Below are 22,305 nucleotides of genomic sequence, written 5' to 3'. Positions count from 1 at the left end.
TCCGCAGGAAGCCTGCTTCTCCCTCTCCCACTCCCCTGCTTGTGTTCCCTTTCTCGCTGTGTCTCTCTCTGTCAAATAAATAAATAAAAATTTTTTTAAGACTTTATTTATTTGAGAGAGAATGAAATAGAGAGAGAGCACATGAGAGGGGGGAGGGTCAGAGGGAGAAGCAGACTCCCCACTGAGCAGGGACCCCGATGCGGGACTCGATCCTGGGACTCCAGGATCATGACCTGAGCTGAAGGCAGTCGCCCAACCAACTGAGCCACCCAGGCGCCCCAATAAGTAAAATCTTTAAAAAAAAATTAAGACAGAGGAGATGGGAAAGAGAGCACAACCTTAAAGGAAGTTAGGAAAGGGCATGCCGGGTGCAAGGGAGAGCAATGAGCATGCTGAGAGGTGTCCCTGGGCTCAGGGAGGGATCTCCCAGGAGGAGCAAGACACTAACATAGAGGTTCCCAAACTTTAGAGAGATAGAAATCATCTACAGCAAGAAGTCAGAGAGAGGCTTATTTAAAATGCAGACTCCCAGGCCTCACTGCCAGAGGTCTGATTTGATGGGTCTGAGTTGGGGACCAGGAATCTAATGTTAACAAGCTCCCTGGATCTAATGCAGATGGCCCAGGGAGCACAGTGTGAAATGTCCAGCAGGAACTTCAAGGTCAACACAAGACTTCTGTGTCTGCCCCTGCCCACCCCCCATTTTGGCATCCCTCTTTCCCTTCCCTTCCTGACATCCCATATTCCTGGCTATCATTCTTCTCTCTGTGCCCAGAGACCCCAATGAGCATTACAGACCTCCCAGTCTTTGTTCCTGCTCTTTGTTCCACCTGGTGTGACCTTCCTTTGCTTCGCTCCATCTCCCCCAAGAGGCCTCATCCCCTCTCCCCTTCCTTAGTCTGCCATCCCACAAAGGTTCAGCTTTTGGGAGTCTGTCCCCTCTTTATGAAATCTTCCCTAACAATAGGAACATTGCTCTACTGCATCTATAAAATGGGGATGAAAAGCAAACAAGAAAATGTGCACAAGGAACATTGTAGGCACTCCATAAACAGTGGCTATTGTTTTTATACAATAACATACCTATCATTATCCCCATTTTACAGTTGAAGAGAGTGAGGCAAAGAAGGCTTCAAAAACTTGCCCCAGACCACCCAGCTAGAAGTTGGTAGTACTTGAATTTGAACTGAGGCATCATTGCTCAGCTTTAACCATCACAAGACTGGCTTTCATAAGGCTCCAGTGAGAGACGAGCTGCCAGGGCTCCGGTACAGGGCCGGGCCTGTGATGGGTGCTCAGTAAATGCTGGAGACTGAAGTGGATTGAAAGGTTCATCCAGGGAGCGGGGGGACATTACCCGAAGACCTCACCGACCATGACATCTCATGCTTTTTATTTTCTTTATTTTTTTTAAAGATTTTATTTATATATTTGACAGAGAGAGACACAGCAAGAGAGGGAACACAAGCAGGGGGAGTGGGAGAGGGAGAAGTAGACTCCCCGCTGAGCAGGGAGCCCGATGTAGGGCTCGATCCCAGGACCCTGGGATCATGACCTGAGCCGAAGGCAGACGCTTAATGACTGAGCCACCCAGGCGCCCCTCAAGTCAGTGTTTTACTTGGTAAACATGTCTGAGACCATGCATCCCTGGCTGCTAAGCACCATGGCAGACAGGGCTAGAAAGGTAACAGCTTTATTTTGAGCAGGGGGCAAAACTCATGCTTTTTATTTGACAAGACTCAACATCTTAAGATCTCTGATGAGAACAGGATATAAAAAAAAATAGTTCATGAAACAAAATTCAGAATGGTGTCCCACTCAAAGCTTGGTGGGTCCAAAGCCTGTCAATCTGTCATTGAGGGTAATTGTGGGTTTTAACTTCAGAATATTAAGGTGATGCAGAGATACCGGGGAAGGAGGAAGGGTAGGGGGTAGTTGATCTGCGTGTTATTTTCTAATCAAGGTGCCACATGGAATGGAGAGCCTCCATCCTGACTCCAATTCTCTTTCAGCTCAGGTCATTAACCTCACGTACCCTCCTCCTCTGAGCTCCATACAAAACTTACGTAGACCAGAAAGCCTCCCATTTGAACCTAGGGTCTCTCTGTAGAGTTGGACAGCTTCCCGTCTGAACTGAATCAATGGGGAATCCTGTGGATCACATTTCTCCCAACATGGATGAGCCATGAAAATATGCTAAGTGGAATCTTCGGTCTTGTCACCCTTCACAAAGCTGCCCCACTTTGGGTGGCACAGAAGTCAAAAAGACAACAGGAAGAAGAACGCTGAACAATTCTATTGGTCGAACCAAAACCCAACATATCAGGATTGACCCAAATCTCAGGAAAAATAAACAAGACAATTCCAGTTGGGTTACAGGACACAACAGATAACAAGAGTCACCAGCAAATAAGACTAGGAGGCTTTCCGAAAATGGACAACTTTCTGAAACGCTTGTCGAAACTCTTCGTTAAACACAGTATATATTATTGGATTGATGAGGGAGTTGAGATAGCCAAGCCAGGTGAAGAAGTCAAAGAGGGCTGGGTGGAGCCAGCAGGAGTCCCGGCAGATGGGGAGGACCAGAGAGGCGACAAAGAAGGGCAGCCAGCAGATGATAAAGGCCCCTAGGATGATCCCCAGCGTTTTCGTGGCTTTCCTTTCTCGAGCCGCGGAAATCCTCTTGCGCTCCAGGACACTATCGGCCAGCTTGATTTTCACGTGGCTGAAAAAGAGAGCGGAGCCGGCAGTATGGGAGTGCCCCTCATGGAGGCTGGGGCTGAGCGAGCAGAGCGAGGACCCCGCAGAGCCCGTGATGAGGTGGGCCATGGTGAAGCGCTTCCCGTAGAGCGAAGGCGGATTCAGGATGCGATTCCGGGCAGCCATGTAGATGCGGCCATAGAGGATGATGAGCAGCACAGAGGGGATGTAGAAGGCCCCGCAGGTGGAGTAGATGGTGTAGGAGATCTGAGACGTGTTCACCAGGCAGTCCGACATCTCTTCGTGAGCTTTGGCCTGCCGCCAGAAGAGTGGCGGGATGGAGATGCAGATCGAGATGACCCAGACGGTGGCAATCATGGCAGCCGCCCGGCCCGCTGTGCGGCGTTTACTATACTCCAGGGCATCTGTGATGGCCCAGTACCTGTCCAGAGCAATGACACAGAGATGCAGGATGGACGCTGTGCAGCATGTGATGTCAGAAGACAGCCAGATGTCACACAGGATTTGGCCAAAGCTCCAGGTGCGGGTGGTGGTATAGGCGATGCTGATGGGCATGACCAAGATGGAGACTAAGAGGTCAGTCATGGCCAGGGAGCCGATGAGATAGTTCGCTGGGGTGTGGAGCTTCCTGGTGAGGAAGATGGTGGTGAGCACAAAGGCGTTGGAGAGGGCTGTGGCCATTGTGATGATGGAAAGGAGCAGAGCAAGAGAGATCTTGAGGGCCTGGAGTATCCCCGGACCCCAAGCCTCTGGGGTTTCTGTAGCATTCAGGGATCTGTTGGAGGCCTCCTGGAGAAGGCCTTCCAGTGACTGGTTTGGCAGGGACATTCTAGGTGGCTCTCTCTTCCCACAGACTTGGACACACACAGCTCCCTTCACAGTTGTCCTGCCTACGGGACAAGGTCATCCTTCTGCTTCATGCTGGTGGGGGCCCTCCATCAGAACAGCGCACAGTGAAAAGACCTCCAGACTTGACTATTTGAAGAACAGTGAGGTGACAGCTGGTAGTTAAAGGTCTTTCCTAACCCGGATGAATCCCAAGATGTCTCACTATTCTGGAACTTTGCCCAGCAAATATTCAAGCCCAGGGGACACATGCTGGATTTGTTAGACATTTATCAGGATATCACACCAGTGTGGGCAGTACTTTGGGATTCTCGCTTTTGACATTTTGGCTCCTTCCAAAGCTTGAGGGATAAATGTGTTGAATAAGAACTTCGGAATTTCCCCCATCCTATTCTGAGAAGAGTCTGGGTTTCAGGTCGCCTCTGGGGGGCTTTTAAAACCAGAGACAAACAGAAGTACCAGCAGATTCTGAGAAGCAGTCCAGTCAACAGCTCACCGTTTTCCTAAGTTCATCTGGACACATCATGAGGCACTGAACTTGGGGGTTCCTGTCCCACTGATCACTTTGAGCCTGAACAGACAAAACATTCTGGTTACCAAGACCTGAAGTATGCATGAGCTGGGAGAAGGCAAAACAAACCGATCACTGTGGGTTCATCGAGAAGGGCACATGTCCAGAGCTCTGGGGCTTAAAAAAGAAAAGAAGGCAAGAGTTAGGTTCTAGAAGGACAATTGAGACACTCGAGACTAACTATAAGTTTAAAAGCATACTGGTTAATGTTGGCGGTGGCACGGTGAACCTAGCTTGTCAAAAGTGCCAGCAGAACACAGGGGAGGGCAACGGGTCCCACCCCCACAATTCCCAGAGGGGGCAGAGCCGCTGGAAGCATCACAGGCTTGTTATAAATACATGAAATCAGCTTTGTAAATTATGAATCAGAAACCATCATTCTATTTGCTCAGCAACAATGAAAACTAAACAAAATAACTCCGTGCACAGGAAAAAAAAAAAAAAAGGTCAATAGGAAAGATACCAAATTTTTACAATGTATTTCTCTAGGAATTGGGGAGGGGGAGGTGACCTTTCTTTTATTCCTAAAAAATTTTCCAATTTCCTAGAGTGCGCACGCATGATTCTTAAAACAAACACAAAAGCAAAAACAGAAACACCTTTTGGTTAGCAGAGAAAATTAATTGCAAAAATTAAAACCCTGAGCATTTTTCATGGTGAAAGTTCAGCTCCAGAAAATATATTCAGCTTTCTAAATGGAAACTGGGAATGTCATCACAAAAAAACCCTCGAAGACTCATTTTCTCCTCTGTGTGCCTCTGGCCTTGAATCTGGGTTTCAGTATTTGGGACATGGGCAAGCCAAGGGGTTCTTGGAGCTTGGGGCCCCTGGTATAGATGATTGGGGTAAGGTAAAGCAGAGGGCACTCTGTGTAAGGCCCATCTCTGTCATGACCCCAGCTGAAGTCTGTGGGGCCTGCAGGTAGCCCCTGATGTATGGGGTTGACAAGAAGAGTACCAAGACCCCTTAGCCCCATCCACACCCCTACCACCTCTTCCCCTGCCTTATATGGAATGCTAAAACTCCACCAGGAATCCCTATGATTCATTTGATTTCTTCCAGGTCCCATCCTAAGAGTGTTCAAAGCCTGGCATGGGGTGTAGACATATAGCTTCAAGGACCCTGGGACGGAGCTGGCCAGGCAGATTTATATATACACACTTTTAAGAATTATTATTATGGGGGCGCCTGGGTGGCTCAGTCGTTAAGCGTCTGCCTTCGGCCCAGGTCATGATTCCAGGTCCTGGGATCGAGCCCTGCATCGGGCTCCCTGCTCGGCAGGAAGCCTGCTTCTCCCTCTCCCACTCCCCCTGCTTGTATTCCCTCTCTCGCTGTGTCTCTCTCTGTCAAATAAATAAATAAAATCTTTAAAAAAAAAAAAAGAATTATTATTATGTATGAATTTGTTTCACAGTTTGTATGTTTTTCAACTTAATGTGTTTTGAACTCTGTTCCATCAGTCATTCCCATAACATCATGCTTAAGGGCCGTATATTGCTCCAATGGATGGCTACATTAAGAAGAAGGTTTCAATAGTCAAGGTCAGGAGGGATGGCTTTCCTGGTGGCTGGAAAGGCAAGAGCAAAGGGCCAGAGGTCAGAAAGTGCAAGGCCTGGCAAAGAGCCCAACTGGCTGGAGCAGAGAGAGCAGGGGTGCAGTAGCAGAGAAGGCTCAGGAGGGGGCTGACGCCAGACGTGGGAGGCAGCTGGGTGCAGGGGAGAGCTTGGCTTGGGTGGGACAGTCTGGACGCCAATCCCTCTTCTCTCCCCACCCTCCTGTATGACCTTGAGCAAATCCCTTACCCCTTTCTGAGTCTCAGATTTCGTCTTCAAAAAAGTGGCCACCCTACCGGCCTCCCCGGGCTGTGGTGGAGCTTCCATTGCTCCTGGCAAGGCCAGCCTCTGAAACCCAGTAAACACTGAGCAAAGTCAAGACTCATTGCCAGTCTGACTGCCGGTCCCTACAGCTTGGCTCTGGGATTTGTTGGGAAGTTTCAGTCTGTGTCTGTTGACTGACTGGTTTTTAAACCATTAAGAACCTAGACTACTGCAATGCAATAGTTTCTCTTGCACTCCTCAAACTGTGGGGACTTTATCTTTGAAAAAAATATCTTCTGGGGCCCCTGGGTGACTCAGTCGGTCAGGTATCTGCCTTCGGCTCAGGTCACGATCCCAGAGTCCCTGCATCGGTTCCCTGCTCAGTGAGGAGCCTGTTTCTCCCTCTGCCCTTCCCCTGCTTGTGCTCTCTCTCTCAAATAAATAAATAAAATCTTTAAAAATATGTATCTTCCTAGAAGAGGGGAAACATCCTCAATTTAAGAAAACAAATCTGTTGGTTTACTTTAATGTAAGCTCCACTCCAGCGTGGAGCCCAACACAGGGCTTGAGCTCACAACCCTGAGACTGAGACCTGAGCTGAGATCAAGAGTCAGATGCTTGGGGTGCCTGGGTGGCTCAGTTGTTGGGCGTCTGCCTTTGGCTCAGGTCATGATCTTGGGGTCCTGGGATCAAGCCCCATATCGGGCTCTCTGCTCTGCAGGAGGCCTGCTTCTCCCCCTCCCGCTCCCCCTGCTTGTGTTCCCTCTCTCACTGTGTCTCTGTCAAATAAATAAATAAAATCTCTAAAAAAAAAAAAAAGAGATGCCTAACTGACTGAGCCACCCAGGTGCCCTAAGAAAACCAAACTTAATCCTAACCTGCTCAAGAACATTCCTAAAGTTTAAAAGATATCATTATTATTATGTCTTTCATACAGCTCTTGCTATGTTCCAGGCACTGAGCTAGCCCTGGGGCCAAGAGTCACCCACTGTGACGTGGGCAATATGGCCCCCACCTTACAAGTGAGCAGAGAGGTGACGTCACCTGCCGAAGGTCACCCAGCTAAAAGTGGAAAAACTGGGTCCAGAGCAGCTCTTGAGATTTCCATTCTTCTCCACACTGCCTAGATCAGGAAGAAAAGCCTTCAGGCGCATGTGCTTCCAGCAGTGAAACTGGTTTGGGGCCTCACAGTGATAGGTGAAAACGATGTCTTCTCCTGACCCTCTCACTCCGTGCTCCACCTCAAGAGCCTCTGGCTGAAGTTTTCCTCCCACTTTGGTTCACATGGAAAATGTGAAGTTGGGTTGGACTGTTTGGAATGTTCTTCCTTCCAGACAGACTAGGTGCAGTCATTTCTCATGGAGGGCTGTATGCCTGCCCCACAAACCCATGTGGCCGCCCCTTGGGTTCCAGGCATTCCAGTGACCTCACTCAGTGAAAGGCGTGGGCTCAGAAAGGCCTGGGAGGCTGGTGGGTGACATCTTGGGAAGGACAGCGTGGCTTGCCTTGGTCAGGAATGCTGAGCTGGAATTTTGAGGGAAGCCACGTGCTTCTGAAGCTATCTCCCTCCTCTCCCGCCTGCTGTCCTTCCCCACCCTCAACAAAGTTGGGGGAATTTCCCATAATCTAGCTGCCTTTGGAGATAAAGACTATAGCTCCATAAGCAACTGCCTCTCCTATCACACTTCAAATAATAAAACAAAAAATACAAATTAAAACAACAGTGAGATAGCATATTCACCCGGCAGACAAGTACAACATTTTAAGTCTGATCATGCCTCATCATCCCGTAAGGGCGTGGACCAACAGGAATTGTCACCCACCACTAGCAGAGTGGAAAGACGAGGAACCTCGTTAGCAAACAATCTGATATTATCTCATAAAGCTAAAGGTGCAATGATTACCTCATGGCCCAGTAATTTTGCTCCCAGGTATACATCGCAGGGAAACTCTTCTCTGTGTTCATCAGCAGAGAGGAACAAGAATGGTCACGGTGGCATGGGCTAGAAACAAACAACTAGAAACCACCCAAACGTCCATCCACAGCAGAGTGGTAGAATGTGGTGTATTCCTATGCCAGAGCATCACGGAGAAGCAAACCTGAGTAAACCAAAGCTGCATCCTGTGGGTGCTTCTCACAAACCACACTTAGTGCCAAAGTCAAAAACACGCACAAAGAAACAAAGTGTTTAGAGATATAAATATATGTTGGCAAAGCCATAAAGAAAAGCAAGGAAACGTTAAATATAAAATCCAGGATTGTGGTCACCCCTGGCGGGGAAAGAATGCAGGAATGAGATTGTGTAGGGGTTTTAAAAGTATCAGTGATGACATGTTTGGTTTTTTTTTTTAAGGTTTTATTTATTTATTTGACAGAGAGAGACACAGCGAGAGAGGGAACACAAGCAGGGGGTGAGGGAGAGGGAGAAGCAGGCTTCCCGCAGAGCAGGGAGCCCGATGTGGGGCTCGATCCCAGGACCCTGGGATCATGACCTGAGCCGAAGGTAGACGCTTAACGACTGAGCCACCCAGGCACCCCTGATGACGTGTTTTTTAAGGTGGTGGTAGGTACTTGGATGTTGATGATTATTCTTTGAACTGTATGTATATTATAATATGTACTCTTTTGTAGGGAATGATATATTTATAATTATTTCTCTTAGACAATCAGTTTTGTACATTTGAGAAAAAAAGGCAGCCATCCTACCAGCAATGACAAGGATACAGCTTAATACAGTAATACCTGCTGATACATTTGAATCCGGAAGATGTGGGTTCTGGTCCCAGCTCTGCCACGGACCAGCAGGTAACCAAGGATAAGTCATGACTTCTCTTGAACCCCCAGTTTCTTCCTGGGTAAAATGGGAATATAAGCATGGCTATGCTGCCCCAAAGGATGTTTAGTACTTCCAATAAGATCATGTATGTGAGGCGCCTGGGTGGCTCAGTCGGTTAAGTGACTTCCTTCAGCTCAGGTCATGATCCCAGGGTCCTGGGATCGAGTCCCGCATTGGGCTCCCTGCTCAGCGGGGAGCCTGCTTCTCCCTCTCCCTCTGCCGCTCCCCCTGCTTGTGCTTGCTCTCTCTCTCTCTCTCTCACAAATAAATAAATAAAGTCTTCAAAAAAAAGATCATGTGTGTGATGTGCACTAACTATAGAAACTTGGACAAATGTAATGAGGGTACAAAGATGGCAGGCAGTGGCTAAAAGCATACATTTAAAATATATATATATTTATTTGAGAAAGAGAGAGAGAGAAAGCATGAGGGGGGAGGGGCAGAGGAAGAGGGAGATAGAATACTCAAGCATACTCCCCACTGAGCATGGAGCCCAATGCCAGGACCCTGAGATCATGACCTGAGCCAAAATCAAGAGCCAGACACTTAACCGATTGAACCAGCCAAGTGCCCCTTAAAAGCATACATTTTAAGTCAGGTAGGATCAGGGTCCAATTCCTGTTGCTCCACTTTCTTGCTATGGCCGTTGGGCAAGTCATGTAAGCTCTCTGGGCCTGCACAGCTTCTGTGATGGAGCCGATAACCCAGACCTCACAGGAGCTTGGGGAGAACTGGTAAAATCATGGATCCAAATGCCTGACATAGCGAATGATGACTTCTCTGGTTTCTCTATGATGTGTCCAACCAAATTCAGGTCTGCAGGCAATGAGGTCTCTTCCGTCCACTGTCCAACAAGCCATCCCTGTCCATTTTAGTGAGTGATGCCTGCCACTGTCAGAACTACCAGCCATACCAGGGAGCTTCTCCCTCGCCCACCACACCCCCGGGAACCACTGCGGCAGCAGCGAGGACTCCCCTTAGCCCAGCAGTGTCTCCCCCAGAGTCCAGACCACATAGACCCCAGCCACTCCAAACACTCCCAGCTCTAGCATCTCTGCAGTGAGATGGAGGGGCAAAAGCAGAGTCTCAATCTCAACTTGTTCCACAGACCACTTCTGAGCATAGCTGATTGGACCAGTGGACACGTGACCCCAAATGAACCAACCAGATTCTCTCTTGGGAATTTAGCAAGGAGACTGTGAACAGCTGGGTGGATTGACAATGGAGGAGGAGCAACCTGCAAGCCAAGGACCCTGAGGCTGAAGTCTGGCCACGGCCGAAGACCAAGGCCAGGGCAAGTTTAGGGGCAGCAGAAAAGCCACAGGTAAATAAGGAAAGAGGTCTGCAGAGAGAGGCAGGAGAAGGGAGCGGACAGAGAAAAGAGCAGAGAAACAGGAGAACCACCTGCCCCAAGAGAGGAAGAGGAAGGAACCTTCCAGATCCAATGGCACTCCTTCCTATTCTTGGATGTCCATAAGCAACCTCTGTACCCAGGAAACCTCATTGTTAACCAGCTCCTACTTTTCCCAGTTGAGCCAGTTCAAATGAACTGAGAAACAGTCCAACAGGCCCTGAGGAGCGGTAATAAGACAGAGGATTTCCAGTTCCTTTCCCCCAAACAATCCCTACTGTGCAGTGGAGGCAAGTCATTTCACCTCCTGGGCTTTTCTTCTTCATCTGTAAATTGGGGTAATAGCACCTTTCCCCCAGAATTGCTCCGGGGATTCAGTGGGAAGGATGCGTGCCTGGTCCACAGCAGGGGCTCTTTGTAGCCCTCTTAACAAGGGCTTCCTACCCAGGACTCATTCAGTTTGCAGAAAGATCAGTCACCTCCCCTTTCTGAAAGATCTTTATTTTAACAGTCATAAAACCTTGCCAGAAAACAAGAGAATTTATGGGTTTAATGTATCCTCAGAAACCAGTCTCATCCTTTTGGAAGAAAAAAACCCAGGGCTCTGTGATGAAGATTTGTTGCAGTAGGATAAATACCCCCCAGAGAAATTCCTGTCTGTTCTTTATCTAGAAGCTGTGTGGTACGGCTGAGTGAGCCCTGGATGGGGAAATCATTCTCCACAAATCTGAAGAGTGCTTTATATTTTACAAAGTGCATCCACAGCTGTGACCATCTCCTTCTCTGTAGGGCACGGGATCTCCCTCAGCCTCAGTTTCCTGCTCTGTAAAATCAGGGCATCAAGTTTATCTCCTGAGGGTGTTGTGAGCATGAAATAATATATGTTCAGAAAACTAGAGAAGTGTTAACATGGGTGTGTGTGTGTCTGTCTATATCTGAGCACAAGGCTTGGCTTCTAATTAGTATGTCAAGCAAGTCCATCTTTCACCTGTTTCTCTAATTATAAAAATCTGGAAAATGTAGAAAATAAAAAATGCCAAACCTCTGACCAAAACCATCTACTCCCAGCTATATAACCAACAAAACCCTGCATTTATGTCCGCCAAACCACTTGTGCAAGAATTGTTCATACAGGCACGGTTTAACAACCACAAACTGGAAGCTATCCCAACAGACATCAACAGTAGGATGGAGAAATGAGTTGTGGCAAAGTCACACAGTGGAGTATTATATATCAGTGAGAAGGAACACCAGCTCCCCACTACACACCACCACAAGGAAAAAGCAGAAATAATGTTGAGCCCAAGAAGCTGAACATTATGACACACCATGTGTGATTCAAACGTCATAAAGTTCAAGAACAGGCAAAACTGACCTACACTGATGGAAGTCAGGCTAGGGTCAAAGGGAGACCCTGGGCTTGTCCACTTAACCTCTTCGAGCTGTTTCTTCATATGGGAAAACAGGGATGAGGGATGCCTGGCTGGGTCAGTCGGTGGAATGTGCAACTCTTAATCTCAGGGTTGTGAGTTCAAGCCCCACATTGGGTGTAGAGATTACTTAAAAATAAAATCTGGGGCACCTTGGTGACTCAGTTGGTTAAGCATCTGATTTCAGCTCAGGTCCTGATCTCAGGGTCCTGGGGTCAAGCCTCCTGTTGGGCTCCCTGCTCAGCCGGGAGTCTGCTTGTCCCTCTGCCCTTCCCCCTGCTCTCAAATAAATAAATTTTTTAAAAAATAAAGTAAAATAAAATCTTAAAGAAATAAAGAAAGAAAACACGGACAATAACAACACCAACCTCAAATTGCTGTTATGTTTGAGTGAGCTGAACAGAAAGCCCAGCCATATAGTAAACGCTCCATCAATTAGTTATAATTAACAGCCCCTCCCTGGCAAACCTGATTTCGAAGGAATACCTTAAATGATGCAATCCGATCTAATCAGCTGAGACTGCTGATGCCCAGAGAGGCAGGTGTCTTGTCTAAGACCACACAGTGAAGTTTCACACCCTTCTCAGCTCAGCTCTGTGCTTCTACTCCCTCGTCCCTCAAGTCTGGGTTCAGCATGGACTAGCTGTGGTCAACAGAATGAAGCAGAAGCCACAGTGAGCCAGTTCCAAATTTAGTCCTCAAGAGGCTGTGCACGTTTCTGTTTGCACTCTGCCACGAGCACATGTGTGGGCGAGCCCACTGGGCCCTAGAGGAGGTGAAGACGCATGGAGCAGAGCCACACCAGCCAACTGCCCCCAGCCAAAGCCAGCCTAGAACAGAGCTCCTCAGCTGACCAACAGATGCATGTGTGAGCCCAGCTAAACCAGCAGAAATGCCCAGCCAATCTCTGATTAAATCAGCCAGTCTCCAGATGCGGGACTCATAGTAATAAATGTCATCTTAATCCACTGAGTTTGGGGGTGGTTTGTTACACAGCAATAGCTGACTGATATAGTCTCCTTGTTTGCTGAATTACTAAATTCTGTCAATTCTACTGCATAAACCTAACTCTGCCTTGGCTCTTTCCTCCCATCTAGCCCTTGCTATCACTCTCCTGTTTCTCTCTGCTGCCACTCCTGCCCCCTCTTCATTCTCTTACCACATCACACCCAGAATTTTCCTTGATTTTTTAATTGTTTACAGATTTTATTTATTTGAGAGAGAGAGAGAAAGACAGCGAGAGCGCATGAATGGTGGGGAGGGGCAAATGGGGAGGGAGAAGCAGACCCCCCACTGAGCAGGGAGTCCGACGTAGGACTTGATCCCGGGACGCTGGGATCATGACCTTAGCCCAAGGCAGATGCTTAACTGACTGAGCCACCCAGGTGTCCCAGAATCTTCCTTTTAACTAAAAGTCTGACCATGTCAGTCCTTTACAATCCTCCAGTGGCCCCCAAGGCCCCTGGGATTCAGTCCCAACTTGGTCTAAGAGACCCTTCATGAACTGGTCTTTATTTACATTTCCAGCATCATCTCCTGAATCAGTTGGCTGTGACGTTTGCACTCCAGTGACACAGATCTGCTAGTCTTCCTGCCAGCACCCCGCTGCCATGAGCCCCAGCGCTGCTTTCGGGTCGGAACCTCTGTCCCCATTGTGTCCTCTGCCTGGAAAGTATCCCCTGCTCAGCCCTCTGGTTGCCTAATCCAAGTCACCCTTCAGGACTAAGCTCTGGCATCTCCCCAGGAAGCCTTCCCTAACCTCCCCCCAGCCCAGCTTGGGTTAGATACCCCGCTCTGGATGCCTAACACCACAGCTCTTACCATGCTGGACTGTCTCCATCACTGGACCTTGAGTGCAGGGACCATGTCTTACTTAACACCTAGAGCCCTGACACCTGGCCCAGAGCAAGAGCTCAGTACCTGTTTATGATAGTCTCCCTGAACTGGTGAGGAACAGGCTCTGAGAACAGAGCTTGGCCTGAGAGGGGGGAGCCCTGATCTTTTGCTTGGTTCTGCCATAACCTCTCTGTGGCCTCAGATAAGTCAGTTCCTGTTCTGGGCCTCAGTTTCTCCATCTTGAAAATGCAAGGGTTTGGGGCACCTGGCTGGCTCAGTTGGTTAAGTGTCTGCCTTCGGCTCCAGTCATGATCCTGGGATCCTGGGATTGAGCCCCGAATGGGGGTCCCTGGTCAGCTGGGAAGAAAAAATAAAAATAAGAAATCCAAGACAGGTGAAACCTGTTTTCCAGACCTTTGCAACAGCTAGGGAAGTCAGAGAATGCAACCCCCTTTTCCTTACAGCTTTGCACTGAGTTATTACCAGCCTTCAGTAGGGAAGGGACCACCTTGAACGACTAAATGTGTTGCCCAAAGGCTTTATGGTTGACCACTCACTGGATTTTCTCCCATGCTTGTGGGAAAGTGGGCAAAAGGGTTTTAAACTCACCATCTGCCTCTAATACTACCGCTTGGAGGCAGAGTTAGTACCCCCACCTTACAGATGACAAAACTGAGGCCCAGAGAGGTTAAATGACTAGCCCAAGGCCACACGGGTAATATGTGACACAGCTAGGATTGAGAGCCAGCGCTGAAAAACTCCAGAATAGTCACTGCTGGCCACACGTGGTCATTGAGGGCTTGAAACGTGGCTACTGAGATGTGCTGGAGTGTAAAACGCACTGAGTTTCAAAAAGAATGTAAAATATCTCACTAATAATTTTTTATATCAGTTGATCATATTTTGGTCATATTGAGTAAATAAAACATAAGTGTTTTTTTCTTTTTTTAACACAGCTACCTCTAAATTTTCTAAATCTAAAATTACCTCCATGGCTTGCTTTCTGTTTTTAATTGCATAGCTGTGCTGTAGAACCAGTGGTTCTCAACGGGGGTGATATCGCCCCCTAGGGGTCATTTTGGGACTCTGTCCTCAGGGAACTCCCGCAATCCAGGGGCGGGGTTGGGACGGCCCGGGGTGCTGCGCGCGCAGGGGCTGGAAGCCCAGTAGCAGCAAAGTAACCCGACGCGCTCTTAAGAGCTTACTAGGTGCCAGGCACTGTTTTCAGCACTTCTCCTTTATCAACTCAGTTAAGGCGGATCCTCCCACCATCTGAAGTCAGTCCCATTGGTATTATTCCCATTGCCCAGGGCAGAGAACTGCCACTCAGTGAAATGGCTTGTCGGAGGCCCTGCAGATCCAGGCTAGGAGCCCGGCTTGCTCGCCTCCCTGCTCCACCGCTCAGGAAAGGTGAGTGAGTCAGCTCCACTCCCTCCTCCGCTGCACCAATAGCCCACACAAGCCTGCACACACTCCCAGACTCTTTGCTGGGGACCTGGGGAGCTGTTCTATGCCAAGCTCCGTCACTCCCACCCTAGCGGGCCTCGGCCCCGGGGAGCACGCAGGAGCTGTTCCTTCAGCCGGCAGCACGCGATCCTCCGCCCGCCTTCTCCGCACAGCCCAGAGCGAGGGCATTAACAGCCGCTCACCGCAGCCCATCTCACACTGGAATGAGCCCACGGGCTACCTAGGGGTCTTAGGAAACGGGCAGGTGCTGATTCCGTGGGAGGAGAGCAGGACCTGAGATTCGGCATTGCTGACCAGCTCCCAGGTGATGGGGCTGCTCCGTGCGCAGCAATGAATGGTGCCAGGGATAATCGCAATGTCAGGGCTAGGGCTTCAGAAGGATGTGAGTGTCAGAGCGGGAAGGACTCAGGAATAGTGTGGTCCAACTCGCTCATGGTGCTGATGGGGAAAGAGGCCCAGAGAGGGCAGGACACTTGCCCATGGGCACACAGTGAGTTATAGGCGGAGACCAAGTCTTCAGACTCCCATCATTGCTCCTTCCCCTGCCTCCCGTTTGCAGCAGCAGGAACTTGAGACTAAGGACAGCCGTATCCACCGGCTCTTGTGCCCGTTTCACATCGTACATTTTTGACATTTTCAAATCTCCCAGTCACCTCTGTCGGAGTTTCCATACTAGGGGAGTAATTCTCAGAACAGACTGGCAGGGCAGACCACACTCGGCCAGAAGCCTCCAGGGCTGCATCCCCAGGTCCTGGAGCTCACTCTGCTGCGCCCCCCTCCCCGTGCTGCACATCTGGGTCCCTAGAGAGCACTTGAGCTGATGGAGTGAAACCACTTTTAGGGCAAGCGAGAGGCTGTCTTCTCCAGACTGGATAAACAAGGTACGAACAACAGGAATTCATTTCCTAGAAATGGAACACTGAATTTGTTAGGGCTTACGGGATCCAAACCTACTATTCACCATCTGCTCGCCCTGCTGGGAGGCATAATCCAGCTGTGTTACAAGCACAAGCTTTAGAGTCAGGTAGACTGAATTTGCTTCCCCGCTATGCCACTTACTAGCTCTGTGACTTTGGGCAAGTTTCTCGACTTCTCTGAGCCTGTTTCCTCAGCCATTCGATAGCTATTCGCTTAAAGCCTTACCACGTGTTGCCATAAGCAACACACATGTGGACCCTGTTCCTGGGAAGACTTCTGGCGGCCCCGGGGATACGCTCCCGGAACCTGGGTCCACAGACATGACTGAGGATGACATTGGAGCATGAAGGGAGCCGTGGGAATGTAGGAGAGACAGATAACCTGCTGCGACCCCGAGACCCCTTCTGAAAGTAGCCCTGAAGCGGAGCACTGGAGGACAAATGCAGTCAGCCAGGGGAGAGGAGTTGGGGCTGAGGACACCTATTCCACAGACTGAAGAATCCTTGGAGAACTTCTCCCTTCATGTGCCCTGAATCCTTTCTCTTCACTGCCTGTGGCTTACCTATCCAGAGGCCGCACAGTCCAGCCCTTTCCTCTCCCCTTCACCTGCACTCGGCCGAAGACCCCACCTCCAGCATGGCTGAGGCCTCCTTCTGCAAAAACACCATGGTTCTCTCACTCCTCTGAGCCTTTGCACAGGGTATTCCCTCTACCCGAAATACCCTTCCTCTCATCTCTGGATCCACCTTCTCTGGAGGTTTCTCTGGACCCAAGAGATAGAACTGATTACTCCCTCCTCCCCACTCCACCGGGCTTACTTGCTTACTGCCTGTCTCCCTGTTGGACTTGATTTCTGGAAGGGGGGAGTGGTATACCTGTGTCATGAAGCCCAGAGACCTCTGTGTGGGTAGCCTTCATCTACCCATCCAACTGCAACTTCACTCCCAGGATCAAATTCAACTGTCGCCTCTTTGCTGAAACTTGTCCACTCCGTCCACCACTCATGGGAGCTTGGAAGGTCCCAAACTCAGTACAGCCACCATCTTCCTCACCCACACCAGCCCCTCCTGTTTCCTCCTTGGCAGGCACGATCCTGTTCCCATTCACCTGTCCCTAGCACTTGGCATCCTCCCCCTCCCTTATTCTCCCCGGCAATTAACCAGTTACTTCCCTTTTATGTATGAGCAGGTTGAGGCTCAGAAAGGTCATGCAATCTGCTCAAGGTCACACAGCGCATACGTGGCCAGACCCAGGGTCTTGCTTTGAATGGCTCAGACTTCCTCCCTAGCCTGACCTCTAATTCCCTACAAGTCCTGTCTCCTCTCCCCTGACTTCTCCACACACATTTGGGGCATTCACATGCTGGTTCAGGCTGACTCCCCTCTGCCTGGAAGAACGATCTTTCCCACTCCCCTTCATGCATACCTGATGTCATCTGCTCTCTGTTCTCTGAAGCCCTTCTCAAAAGCCGCTTCCTCCAGGGAGCCTTTTCTGGTGGCAAAACCTTCCTCCTTTAAGCCCTCTCCTGACTCTGGGTCTGTTGGTGCCTCTCACTGCCTGTGCCCGGAAGCTCTTTGAAGAGCTCCCTATTCCCTCCGCACTCCAGTAACCGTGGCACGGTAGGCTGGCAATCAGTACAGAAGAACTCCTTTGTAAGGCTCCAGTGAGCCCTGGAGAAATAATAGCATTTGCTCTCTCTGATCTGAAACTCTCCAACGGCTCCCATATCAGAACAAAATCCGAAATCCTCACCACGGCCCACAAGGCCTTACACTGTCTGATGCCCAAGACACCTCCTTGACTTCATCTCTTACCAGCTGCCGACCCCACCCTTAAATATCACCTCTTGGGCACAGCTTTGACCAGCCAATATAATAAAGTAGCCCTCATTCTCTATCCTATCACCCTGCTCGATGCTCGTTTTAACACTTAACCCTATCTGATGTTTTCTGCTCATCTTTGCTTGTCTCACCCCACACCCTCCCAAAACTCACCTTCTGTCGAGCCCATCGTTATATCCCCAGCGTCTAGAACAATGCGGGGCTGGCAATACCTAGGTGGGTCTACAGCCTGAGGAGAGATCTGAGCTGGAGACAAACCTTTATGAGTCACATGCACAGAGGTGGTTACTAAAGCCAACAGGGTGGATGAGCTCACCCAGGGAGAGTGTCTAGTACGAGCGGAGCGGAGGGCCTGGGGGAACAGAGCCGCTAATGGCTATAGAAAGAAGGATAAACTTGCAAAAACAAGAGATGAAGAAGGGAAAACAGGACAGTGTTACATTGTAGGAGCCAGAAGAGAGTGTGTCCTGAGGAAAGGAGTGGTCAGCCGTGTCATCTGCTGCTGAGAGAGAAAGTTCAAGACTGAATGATGTCCGTGGAATTCAGCTTGCTGGAGGACACTGGTGACCTTGGCAGACCCCTGTTCCTCTGCATGACTCCAGACCCTGCACCATCTGCAATGAGAGGGACCTCTCAGGTCCCTGGAACTCCCAGCTCTGAGAATGTATTTCTGCTCATAGTCACATCACTTTGCCAAGAACTGTCATCCATCTGCGGCCTAGGAGAGTAAGGATGACCCTGTCCGCTCACCCTCATTATCTGTCATGCAACTGACCAATTCTGAGAAAGCACCTTTGTATTTCTGGGCCTGTACTAGGCACCGTGGGGAGGAGGAGGCCCTAGGCCCTACCAGTCATGTCCAGCTGGCCGGCCCCTTCCTCCTAGGCCACCCTCTAGGTCCTGGCTTCCAGGATGCCTCCACAATAAAGACCACCCATTTTTCCCCACTCGTTGGACAGGACCAAAGCCTGCAGAAGGCCCAGCTGTCCAAGCAGCCTTGCTCATTGCTGTTGGTGAAGAGTCCCTCCTCGTCCCTGTGAGGAAGGCTAAGACCCTGACCAGTGGCTGTGCAGTCCAGAGGAGAGCACAGACCTGAGATGTGTGCTCAATCAGAAAACACTTGAGGCCAATTCCAAGGAAGAGACTGAGAGGTGATTCCCACTAACCAGAGCACTGATTTCCACTGTTGTGTGGCCAGGTGCTGTGCCGAGCAATGACCAATCTGATGTGCACAGCAAGCTTGTAAGGCAGCATTCTTAACCCATTTCACGTGGGAGAAAACCACAGCACAGAGAGGTTAAGGGCTTTCACAAGGTCAGGCAGCTAGTAAATAGCCAAGCCCGGTTTGCTAATGCAGACAATCTGATGGAGAGCACCAGCTCTTAATTTTTTGAACTTCCCCAGAGCTGGTGAGGCAGGGGGCTAAGTCTTAGATCCTCTTACAAGCAATGCGACCTTGGGCAAGATTTAGTCTCCACTCTCCCCACCTGCAGCAAAGCAGATTTCTTAGTGCCCTTCCAGTTCTGACATTATGTGATTAGCTAGGATTTGTACAGAACTTTACAGTTTAGGAAAAGGCACCCTGGGGCGCCTGGGTGGCTCAGTCGTTAAGCATCTGCCTTCAGCTCGGGTCATGATCCCAGGGTCCTGGGATGGAGCCCCACGTCGGGCTCCCTGCTCTGTGGGAAGCCTGCTTCTCCCTCTCACTCTCCCCCTGCTTGTGTTCCCTCTCTCGCTGTGTCTCTGTCAAATAAATAAATAAAATCTTTTAAAAAAAAAATTAGAAAAAGGCATCCTTACAGCATCTCATTTATTCCCACGGATCTTGCAGGGTGGGAGAAGTATCCCCTCCATTTGACAGATGAGCAAACTGAAGTTCGAAGAGATGCAGTGACCTGCCCAAGGTCACAAAGCAAGTCCGGGCCCGCTGGGCTTCGGGTCTGGAAACAGAGGCTCCACACTAGACGCTCTTCCAACTCCCCTCCGGAAAGGGCCGGCCCCGCGCTGCGCCGAACCCCGACCTGGCCGGCAGGGGGCAGCGCCCCGCTTCCCTCCGCCTCCCGGGGCCACGTGGGGGCGTCACAGCCCCCGACCCAGGCGCGCGGCCCCCGCCCGGCCAGATCTCGCCCCGGCGCGGGGCGCCCCGAAGGCGCGCCTGGAACCCCGCACCCGCCTCCGGGCGCTGCCTCGGCCCCCACCCCGTCCCGGGGCTCCGGACGGCGCCCCCCGGACGCTCCCCGCGGGTTGGACTGGTCCTCCGGGACCCTCTGTCCCGCGCGCGCGCACCTCGCGCCCGAAGGCGCCGAGAAGGGGATCGCGCCGGGTCACCGAGGCCCCAAGCCGCGGCGCCCCTTCCCCGCCCAGCGCCCTCGGGACGGCCGTCACGGCCGGACTCCCAGCCCCGAGGGCCCCGGCGCGCCCTCCCTGGGCGGCACTCGGCTCCGAGAGCTTACCCGCTCCCCGCCACGCAGGTGCGGACCCCGGGCTCGCCGGTCCGGGTCCTGCTTCCTCGCGCAGCGCCGCGTCTCTCCGCCGGCGGCCGCCGCATCTCGCCGCGACCCCGGCCGAGCTCCGGGCGCCGCCCGCCCCGCCGTCCCGGGGGCTCTGCCCGGCCCGCGCCCTCGCGACCCCCACCTCCCTCCGCCGGGGCCGGCGCCCTGCGGCTCCCGCTCGGCGCTCCCCTTCCCGCGCCCGCCGCTCCTCCTCGCTCCCCTCCCCCAGCTCCTCCCCCGCGAGGCTCGCTCCCCTCTCGGCCCCCCGCCCGCGGCCCGCAGGCTCGGCCCTCTCCGATCCCGGCCGCGCGGGGAGCTCGGAGCCCCCGCCGCCGCCCCAGCCCAGCCCCGGGCTCCCCGCGCCGCACCTGTAGGAGAGCCGGTGGGCTGGGTCCGCAGTTGGGGGGGCGGCCACGCCCAGAGCCCCGGGGTGAAAGCCTAGCCTCCCGCATCTGTCCTTCGGTGCCCGTCTCGTGTGTTCATCCCTAGGTGGATTTTTTTTTTTTTCTTCGTTTAACAAATAACTGTTGATCTGTGTGTCAGGCATGTTCTAGACACTGGGGACATGGTGCACTAAACAGATGTGGACCCAAGGGAGCTTACATGAATGTGAGAAGGAAAACATACAAAATGTTTGTAGAGGTAAATGGTATGGAAGAAAATAAAGTAGGGAAAAGGAAAGAGAGATGAGGTGGCCTCACTGGGAAAGTGGCGCCTGAGCGGAGGCAGGAGGTGGGGAGTGGGCCCTGCAGAAGTGTGGGGAACCGGTATTCCCAGTGAGGGGCCCTCCCACTCCTACCCCCCAAGGCTGCTGGTCGGTTGGGGACTAAGTGAATAGTAGGAGTTGAGGTCAGAGAGGCACTTCCCGCCTCCTGTGCTGTCATGAATCTGCCCCATTCCAGAGAACCAGGGCTGAGAAGACCTGAGCACAAAGCGAACATCGAGAACCACCCGTTGAGGAGGAACAGCGCTGGGCGTGTCCTGTGTCCAGGCTTCAGATGGGTCAGGTGGAGCTGGCCTTCCATATCCCTATGGGCTTTTTGTCTACTTGCTCTTCATGCATTTTGAAGCCTTGTTATTAGGTCCATCCAGCATTAGGATGGCTATGTCTTCTTGATGAATTGACCCTTTTATCCTTATGAAGTGACTCTGTCCCAGGTAACCGTTTTTGTCGTGAAGTCTCCTTTAGCTGGGTGTAGGGAGAGGCCAGCAGTCGGTGGCTGGTTTATTTACGGCCCACACGACTGTTTGAAAGCTGGCCCACCAACCCTCAACACCTCCTCCAGACTTTCTTGTTAGTGTCCTTCTGTGTCCTTCTCTCTCCACAAATTCCCTACCCACCTGGCCCTCCCCTCCTTTCTCCACACCTCCCCCTCCTGGTTTACTGTTGGATCATTGGCCAGGGACCTCCATCTCTCTCAATCTCTCTCTCTTTTTTGGAAGGCTGTGATCAATGATCATCAATAATGCAAAAGTTCTTTTTGTCTTAGTGCAAATCCCAGGCAAGTAAATCACTGGCAAATAGACAGGAGTTATGGGCAGCCACACCTCAGCCTCCTTCACTCTACTCAGGTCCTGGGCTCTTTTCCCAAATAGGAAATAGGAAGATGGAACAATGCCATATGTAGGCATTTCCCAAAATAGGTGCTGCTGCTGTCCCTGCCCCAAGTAGAACAGTCCTGGAGGAGGAAGGGGACATGTCTAGACAGCAGAAGCAATTGCACTACCACCAGGGTCCTGGCCTGAGGTCCTAGAGTTGGGAAACCCACACGGAGTAAATACACCTGGGGGGTGTCCTCAGTGAAAAGACCCAGACAGCCCCAGAAGCTGTCCTGACCAGGGATGAGAAACAGGGAAGAGAGAGGGGCAAACCTTGTGTGACATCTCAGCGTTCTCTAACCAACTGACAGCATTTAACAACAGCTGGTCTAAGGAAAAGGCTGGATCTACTGGAGAAGGTCACTTCAGCCTCTCAGCCCTCACCCTTTGTGTTAAGTAAGCACATTCTCCACTCGCAGAAAGCTTACAGTCCAGGAGAAAAAACCCACATGCAGTTAAGCACTGCGTGGTGTGGGGGAAAGGAGAGAGGTTCAATGGGGAAGGTCACCCGCTTGATGGGGAAGGTCACCCTGCTTTGAGCCCGGAAGGGTGAGTAGCAGCCATCTGAGCAAAGGGGGA

General features: G+C 51.1%; 1 protein-coding gene across 4 annotated transcripts; it reads right to left on the bottom strand.

Annotated features, from left to right (window-relative positions):
* Positions 1-703: 703 nt before the first annotated feature.
* Positions 704-20,243, bottom strand: HTR1D (5-hydroxytryptamine receptor 1D). Of its 4 annotated transcripts, none has more exons than XM_036072197.2 (2): positions 20,089-20,243; positions 704-4,255 (listed from the first exon to the last, which is right to left on the bottom strand). In XM_036072197.2, the coding sequence occupies exon 2, from the start codon at positions 3,547-3,549 to the stop codon at positions 2,416-2,418; it is 1,134 nt and encodes a 377-aa protein (XP_035928090.2). In that variant the 5' UTR covers positions 3,550-4,255; positions 20,089-20,243; the 3' UTR covers positions 704-2,415. The 4 variants fall into 4 exon arrangements, with proteins under 4 accessions (XP_035928090.2, XP_035928096.2, XP_077929782.1 ...); XM_036072203.2 differs by having other exon boundaries at positions 704-4,138; XM_078073656.1 differs by lacking the exon at positions 20,089-20,243 and adding an exon at positions 19,436-19,593 and having other exon boundaries at positions 704-4,138.
* Between the last annotated feature and the right edge of the window lie 2,062 nt (positions 20,244-22,305).

This window comes from Halichoerus grypus, chromosome 5 (genome assembly GCF_964656455.1).
Source record: "Halichoerus grypus chromosome 5, mHalGry1.hap1.1, whole genome shotgun sequence".
NCBI lineage: Eukaryota > Metazoa > Chordata > Mammalia > Carnivora > Phocidae > Halichoerus > Halichoerus grypus.
Note: the sequence above shows the minus strand (reverse complement) of the source record. Positions and strands in the feature narration are given on the sequence as shown.

Excerpts from the sequence above, each read along its gene's own strand:
- HTR1D (XM_036072197.2), bottom strand. The coding sequence starts at position 3,549 with ATGTCCCTGCCAAACCAGTCACTGGAAGGCCTTCTCCAGGAGGCCTCC.